Raw genomic sequence first — 8,020 nt, forward strand, 5'->3', positions numbered from 1 at the left:
TTTTCCTTGATATTCACATGATTTTATGTTTAATAAGGACTTATGATGGACAGTTGACCACCTTATTTTATGAATCTCTGAAAAGACATGAATATATATATTATTAATATAGTTTTTCGACCTTAAAATTTATAGCACTGACCACCATAAATTTTTTATATTAATCATCATAAATTTTCGATACAATCTTGCCCATCTTACACAATTTTTGGGTCCGCGATTAATTTGTTTGAATAAAACGAATGCTGATAAGCTTGCCTTTCATTCACATAGTAAACAGTACTATTATTTTGGATAACATAGTAAAAAGCAATTACTTTATGTAACAACTTTTTATATGCTTATTATTATTATTATACCTTTTTATTTCTCATAGATAAAGCTATTACTTTATGTAACAGCTGAGTATCTTAACGTCTAAACATAGTGGCAGCAAAATTCACATGCAAGGAGCCTGCATATAACGTCCCATTCATCTCTTGAACTTCACTAATTGCTTCAGTTTCATATGGACCTCTAAAGCTCACTACTTGCAGCACCATACCATTCTCATTAATTCTGTATCCAAGTGGTAACATCCGCGGTTTTGGCGGCGGCGGCGGGTCTCGTAGAACGCTCACCGCCACCCAAAACTGCCCGTTAGCATTTCTCTTAATGTTGTCCGGCTTTCCTCGAAACGACCGTAGAATTTGTGCTGTATTAGCTCTTGGTCCTCTAAGCCAATATTTTTGGATTCTATTGGCTAAGAACTCGCTTACGAGGACGAATGATCCGTCTCTACTCACGGCTGTGCCTGCTGCTGCTGCTAGGTTTCTCAGTAATACTGTGGCTCGTTTGGTACGTGGATCGTACATGAATAAGCTTCCTGTGTTGTCTCTGCTTTGAACCAGTCCTACAATGTCTCTGCAAGATAGAAGTGCAACTTAATTAAGTACTGATTTGATACTAGGAACATAGCACCCGAGACATGTCGAACATAATCAACCAAAATTTAGCTCAAAAAGCGATTCGAAATTCATTTTTAAACTCCACGAGCTCAATCAAATAGTCCAAATATAATGACCTCAATTAAATTTTTTTTTAGAAAAATGACACAAGTAAAACTCTTTCTGGACTTGAATGTGTAGATATTTTTACAGTTAGCAACTATATTACTTTTACAAACATTCAATTTATTATATTTTGATAACTGAATATTTATTTTCAAACAACAGAAGGTTATCATATTAGTTCAGGTTAAATTTTACCTATGTGGCAATCTGTCGGGAACTTAGGTAAAATTTGGTCTAAATTAACCTCCGTTTTTTTGTTGAAAAATGAATGTTGGACTATCAAAATATAACAAATTGAATGTCGGTAATAGTTCAATAAAAATAGTATAATTAGATAATCACAAAAATATTCAACCCCGACTTGAATATTAGTGGATTTGATCATTTACTCGAGTAGCTTGAATGCAAGTTCAACAATTTGTATTTAAACTCGACTTTGGCAATAAAATATGATGTTACTTTAATTGGAAAGCGGAGCTAGCTTCTGTAAAGAAAACGTTTCCAGTTGTTTGATCGACGTCTAAGCCTGCAAGAAACTTCAAAGGAACGCCTTGAACAGAATTTAGAAGACGAGTAGCTTGGCCTCCGTTAGGTCCGACAACAAAGAGTCCATTATTTGCATCCGCAATGTAAAGCTCTCCCGTCCTGTAATAAAATGCTATTCCTAGCGGCCTTCCACATATTGATTGAAGGCTCGGGTCTGTAGCTCCATCACACTGTGATTTGTTCCTGTTTCGATATCAATAGTATGAGTAAATTTAACTGATCAAGGTTGCTTATTAAATGAGGTATCTAATAATTGGGAGACCATCAAGCATGTTGCACTGTTGAAATTGATATGGTCAAAAGTTTTAGTAGTAACAAACTCTTTTTATCTTATGTTTAAAATTTGATACAAAAACTTCATTTGTATTAAAATAATACTAAAATTATGTATTATTTGGGTAATTGATTTTGGAGGTCACTGTACTTTTCAAAAATTGCAAAATGGTGACTGAACTTCAAAACGTAACATTTTAGTTACTATACTATTTGGTTATGTTAAGATAGAAGGATTTTTGGTCACCGAAGAAAAATATTTCGAGTCGATTTTTTGTTGATTGTATGTATATATGAAATATAAGGTATTATTTGTCATAAATAATCAAAATTTGATTACAACATATGTATAATTTGACCGTAAAACACTTAAAAACCTTCCAAAATCACACATTTGAAAGTTTAGTGACCATTTTGTTACGTTTTGAAGTTCAGACACCATTTTGCAATTTTTGAAAAGTACAGTGACCCCTAGAATCAATTACCCAGGTTAAGTGCTTTAAACTTCTCTAAATGAAAGCAATATTCAAAACTGAATAGGTGGCTGAACGGGTATGGCTATTGATTCTCATATCAATCGATGACACCGCATCAGTAAGTCACTAATCCATCACAAATTTATGACGGATTTAGCTCCATCATAAATTTTTGTTTTATGCCTGTATTTTCTGTGATAAATTCACGACGATTTAGTTTTGTAATAAAATTATGATAGATTTGTGATAGCATTCTTTTGTCATAATATATTATGACGAATCAGTGACCACACTAACCATAATAATCTCACAAATATTCATCATAATTTAACTACTGTTGTTTTTTGGTAAAATTGTTCGATATATTTACATCTAGCCTGCTTAGAAATAATTACCTATTTTGTGTAGTGTAAGCAAACTCTGTGAAGTTAAGATTAGGTCCTTGATATTTGAGAATTCTACCATCGGAAACGCCGGTGTATGGACCGCCGCCATTCCAATCAAAGGCAAGTGACTCCGGTCCAACAAGGGGCGTCGGCAAGTAGAGCCTTTCAAATGATGCTCTAGGATGAGCCATCGCAAAGTGAACATGCAGCAAAAGTATAAAAATGAGGCTCATGGATGCCATGAATATTAAAGAAACTTCACAAATTTTTCGCAATCTATCGGATTGGTATTGCATGGTATATGTAGTAATGGATCATCGAGGAACAGGTGAAAGAAAAAAAATTGAAACCGAAACCAAAAAGTTAGAAAATATGGTATAAAGTATTTTTATTTTTTGACTCGAGTGTTTGTAATGATACATAAATGCTCTAGCTACATGTAAATTGCTTCATGCTTTGCAACGTTAAGAGACATGTGAGTTGTTTTCAATAAAGCCCTGATTGCATAAGAATATTATAGGGTTTTTTTTTAGAAATATCTTGTATTATTCTGATTGAAGAGTTTGTAATTATTATATTTGTATGTGATATGCTCTACACTTTATTTTACCATATATAACCATGTACTAATTTTATTATTTTATTAAAAAGAGCATTTTAATTATTACTCCCTCCATTCCAATATAGTTGTCAATTTTGCCTTTATCATACAGTTTAAGAAAAGCAATTATTGTTTACGACTTTTGTAAAGTTTTCCTTACTTTTCATAGTAGGGTCCACTTGTAATATACTTTCATTAGTAGATTTTAAATACGGGTAATATAAGAAAATTAAATGTAAAAATTAGTTACTTTTTGAAAGTGGAAAAGAGTCTTGGGACAAAAAAATTATCAAAATGGACCACTCTATTGGGACGGAGGGAGTACTTTAAAATGTGATAATTACTTAATAGTTAATTCTTTCAAATATCATCAACTATGTGATGTGATAGTAAACTTTTAATTTAGATTGTGAGTTCTATTCAAATTATCTTTAGTTTTAGAATGATGTTGATCTATAATTATGTTGTCTAATAATATATGAATGAGATATTAAGTTAAATTATAGATACTACTTAAAGAAATGATATACTGGATGACTTATTACCAGAATACTATGGGCTTAATACATAGTTTGACCCCTGAACTTGTACCCTTTTACCCATCTAACCTCTAAACTTAACGTCTCACCTATCGAATCTCTGAACTTGTTAAATAATCCGATTTGACCCCTGAACTTGATAAATATGTAAATATTGAACCCTTCGTGTCCACCTGTCACTTGAAACATTCTAGAAGAAATTGTGTACGGAGGGGTTTAATGTTTACGAATTTATCAAGTTCGGGGGTCAAATCGGGTTATTAACAAGTTCAGGGGTTCGATAGGTGAGACGTTAAGTTTGGGGGTTAGATGGGTAAAAGGGTACAAGTTCAGAGGTCAAACTATGTATTAAGCCGAATACTATGTACAAAAAACTATCATAATTAATTATCATCAAAGTAACCTTTAGTCATTTGATCGCGTCACCGTGCATTTTTAGATTATTTCAATAATTATAATTACTTTAGAATTGTTTAGATTTTTTTTAATATATTTTGAATAATTAATTATGCAAATTGTATTTTAAAAGAAAAACCCGTTACAACCTTTTAAAATATTGTTTAAACAATAATTGGAAATTGTGCTTTAAAAAATCGTTTGAAACCGTTTGCAACTGTGTTTTTTTAAACACATTGGAACAAAATTTGAAACAGAAAATCGAAGGGTAAGAGTGAAAAAAAATTATAAGACGCGTTGGAACAAAGTGTTTAGATTATGATTTTTGAAGTTAAATTTTGCAAATATTTTTATGTTGTAAGTGTTTTTATAAACATCTCAATTTATTTCGACTCTAGTGGCTTAAAAATGATTAGAAAGATTTTTTTCACTATCAATATAAATGATCTTCAATATTTATCAGATGATTATGCCTCAGCATTGTTGCAATATCATTTCTATGGTATTGATCCATAATTGTTTGCATAAGTTTACCAGAAAAAAATTGAAAAACTATTTATGGCTACAAGCCTTATTTAAAATTGCACACAGTTTTAGGCCTATGAATTATATATCTTGGGCAAGAATTTAAAATATCCAAAGCTTTTTAGTAATGTGATTATTCTTGGCTTGCTTCCAACTTTTGAACAAGTTCATCAATCTTCCGAAATTGGTATGGCCATGATATGTTGTATAGGAACTGGCGCAGATCATATCTATTGTCCTCTGCTGAATAACTCTGCAAGAATTCAGATTTGATAAGTTAAATTTTATGACAATTAATGTCATTTATAGATTAATAATTGAAATGATTATAATGATTTATACCTCAACATAGTAGGAAGGTGTCAATGTTGTCATCTTGTGACGATTGATGGAATAATAATGAAAGAAAAGTTTGACCTTATCGGCCACCTCCGACGGACTACATTTCGAACTCCATTCACAGCACAAATTCTGTATCAAAAAATAACATTGGTTGAAGAAAGTTAGATTTTGGAAGCAATGTATAGAGATAGTGAAACCATTTGATGAGTCTAGTTTTCATGGATAACAAGTATATACCTTAAACATTGACATAGGACCGCAACGAAATGTCTTTCGCAACTTTCCGTAAACAGAGAGTTCCTCATAAGTCATTCCCATGTCTAACTCATCGGTTTGTCTGTAGTCGGGACGAATAGGCTCCAATTCAGCACTTGGAGGAGCATCTGCTACATCAGCTAAAGTTGGATAACCAAGATTAACGGCACCCCAACGCATAAACGCCCAAATATCGGTCTTGTTCATGCTTCCAAGAGGATTTAAATCTGCAGAGCTGCAATCGTACTGCACAAAGAAACAAAATTCATTTTAGTACCATCGAATAAACTTAGAACAGCGCGATGATTTTACGGTTAGTACCTTAGTAAGGTGACCGCGCAATGATTCATCCACGTTAGAGGTACTCAAAACAAGATGATACTTTGGTTTGTTGTTAATCCAGGGCAAGAGTGAGGCTAGCAAGAATGCTATAACCATTCTGATTCTTGCTTGAATGTTCTGCAATGCTAGGTTCTCAACTTCAGAACCTCCATCAACCTGCAGGGCCGAAACCAATGTTTTTAGATTGGTATGTAACAATATGTATGTGACATATAATAATGAATTTTATATAATTAATTACCGTAAAACGTGGTAGTTTGCCGGTAAGTGTTTGAAAGAATGTGACGAGCGATGAAACAACGGTGTCGATTGTAAGATTATAATGCTTCGAACCAACCTCTGCAGCTAGTTTCTTTGAAAGATTTCTTGTTTCTTGAGAACTGCATACACATTATATCAATTTTGTTAGTTTAAATGTTATAATTACATAATGACTCAAATAACATATCGAGCTTTATAATTCCGACCTGTTTTCGGTCCCGAGGAAGAGAGTGTAGAATATTCGGCCTGCAAATTCTTTAGGATCTGTAGGGTATTTCCCTTCAGTATAACATCCTATTCGAATTGCATCAGATTTCACTTGTTCATTTCCACTAGCAATCTCTGAATTAGACAAAAGGAAATGAATAAGGAATGAATCTTTTTGTTTATATTTTCCTTAAAAATTAGCCAAAAGTTAGTATGAACCTTTGACAACAAGTTGACACATGGAGCCAACAATTGCAGAGACAGAGGAGCTATCTGCTCCACCTGAAAGAGGAAGCAAGAAACCCGAAGCTCCGCTTCTTCGCAAGTAATCCCATAGCCAACAAGCAGGGCCTAGTGCAATTTCTTCCTCAGGACAGTGATAATTGATCTGCAAAATTATATAACATGATGGTAATTAAGTTTGATTAGCAGGAGTTTTTGGTTTTTTAATCAGTAGGTGAAGAGTAATAATACGCGAACCTTAATGGGGCTCGAAAGGGATACATGTCGGTCTAAAGATCGACAGAGATTGACAGGCACTTGTACTGATTTTACAGTTGATATGCCTTTGGATTGTTGCTGGAAGCTAATAACAGATCCGCGTAGACTAGTAACCTGCACGAAACATTAGCATCAGATTTTGCTTTTATTTAGTGAAGAGAATCAAACTCATCACTCGAAACTGTATGCAGAGTTTATAAAATTTAAATTTTACCTTGTCCAAATCGACTTGAGCAATCACTAATTCAACATCCTTGAGAGAAAATTGTGATGCTAGAGAAATTACATCTCCATTGAGAACAACACAAGAACACCCATCGTAGTAAAGGCGACCACCGTCACATCCTTGATGATTACTATACATATAAACTCCTCCAAGACTTCGGGTTGCAGATTCCAAAGCGCGAACACGAAGATTCAGCTTTCTCAACTGATGATGGCTTCCGCTCGCATTCAAGAACACTTCCACTCCGTTAAGCGCAAGCTCAGTGTGCGGAGGGATTGGACTGAAAAGCTCTTCACAAACTTCAGCAGCAACAGCACTAAATAAATATGAAAATCAAAGATTAATAGCAGATTCTTAATACTAATTAACTAAGCATTGAATAAATATGTATATAAATTCGGCTTACGTGTCTAAAAATTGAACGTAACCGTAACCAAAAGGAGCAGATTTTTGAGAAATGGCCTCAGCAATATCAGCTGGGAGTTTAAAATCAACAAGCTGGTACTTCTGTTTCCATGCCTTGAACCATCTAAACTCCCTATAATTTCCGTCATTCGCGAGCCTCAACTTGGGGCGAATCATTATGATTTTTCTGTTCATACATAAAACTTGACAATTATAACGTTCTGATCCATTGATCACTGCCATCCCAATGCTGCATAATATACCATCTGTCCAGTCTCCAACCAGAAGTTCTTTCAAGCACTCCCATCTGCATATTATGAATTTTATTGAACTTGAAGCGTGAACAAACAAACACACAATGTCGAACAACTAATACTAATTCGTATAATAAAGAAACTTACGAATGGGTGACGGTATCAAGCTCGAGGAAGTGGTCTTCACAGCCATAACCACTGATTTCAAGCTCAGGACCAAGTCTGATAGCTGCACCAGCTTCCTTAGCCTGTCTTATGGACTCTTTGATGTTCTTTAAATTGAGCTCAAATTCCATAGCCCATTGAGTCAAGTTGCAGGTTGCTACTTTCAATATTCTCATTTGAATTGCTTGTGAAGTTAAGTACAGTTCAATGGTTTTGATGGTATGAAAAACAAGTAGAAGAAGAGAGTCAAGTGCTGTTCTTCTGGGAC

At 34.0% G+C, this 8,020-nt stretch overlaps 2 protein-coding genes across 2 annotated transcripts; both read right to left on the minus strand.

Annotated features, from left to right (window-relative positions):
- Positions 1–365: 365 nt before the first annotated feature.
- Positions 366–3,247, minus strand: LOC126687566 (protein STRICTOSIDINE SYNTHASE-LIKE 12-like). The gene is made up of 3 exons (XM_050382124.2): positions 2,743–3,247; positions 1,512–1,781; positions 366–903 (listed from the first exon to the last, which is right to left on the minus strand). The coding sequence occupies exons 1-3, from the start codon at positions 3,027–3,029 to the stop codon at positions 411–413; spliced, it is 1,050 nt and encodes a 349-aa protein (XP_050238081.1). The 5' UTR covers positions 3,030–3,247; the 3' UTR covers positions 366–410.
- Positions 3,248–4,704: 1,457 nt separating this feature from the next.
- Positions 4,705–8,020, minus strand: LOC126653621 (glutamine-dependent NAD(+) synthetase-like). Its single transcript, XM_050347556.2, has 11 exons — positions 7,735–8,020; positions 7,335–7,640; positions 6,917–7,244; positions 6,682–6,816; positions 6,421–6,589; positions 6,201–6,336; positions 5,975–6,113; positions 5,713–5,889; positions 5,374–5,637; positions 5,137–5,265; positions 4,705–5,047 (listed from the first exon to the last, which is right to left on the minus strand). The coding sequence occupies exons 1-11, from the start codon at positions 7,926–7,928 to the stop codon at positions 4,928–4,930; spliced, it is 2,097 nt and encodes a 698-aa protein (XP_050203513.1). The 5' UTR covers positions 7,929–8,020; the 3' UTR covers positions 4,705–4,927.

This window comes from Mercurialis annua, linkage group LG6, assembly GCF_937616625.2.
Source record: "Mercurialis annua linkage group LG6, ddMerAnnu1.2, whole genome shotgun sequence".
Classification (NCBI taxonomy): Eukaryota; Viridiplantae; Streptophyta; class Magnoliopsida; order Malpighiales; family Euphorbiaceae; genus Mercurialis; species Mercurialis annua.

What these genes read in the sequence shown, in the direction of transcription:
- LOC126687566 (XM_050382124.2), bottom strand. Translation starts at nt 3,029, where the DNA reads ATGCAATACCAATCCGATAGATTGCGAAAAATTTGTGAAGTTTCTTTA. An exon ending in GCTTACACTACACAAAATAG is followed by an intron (nt 1,782 to 2,742) that starts GTAATTATTTCT and finishes ATATCGAAACAG; the next exon opens with GAACAAATCACAGTGTGATG. An exon ending in AGCTCCGCTTTCCAATTAAA is followed by an intron (nt 904 to 1,511) that starts GTAACATCATAT and finishes TCTATCTTGCAG; the next exon opens with AGACATTGTAGGACTGGTTC.
- LOC126653621 (XM_050347556.2), bottom strand. Translation starts at nt 7,928, where the DNA reads ATGAGAATATTGAAAGTAGCAACCTGCAACTTGACTCAATGGGCTATG. An exon ending in TACGTTCAATTTTTAGACAC is followed by an intron (nt 7,245 to 7,334) that starts GTAAGCCGAATT and finishes ATATTTATTTAG; the next exon opens with TGCTGTTGCTGCTGAAGTTT. An exon ending in TTCCTCGGGACCGAAAACAG is followed by an intron (nt 6,114 to 6,200) that starts GTCGGAATTATA and finishes ATGTGTATGCAG; the next exon opens with TTCTCAAGAAACAAGAAATC.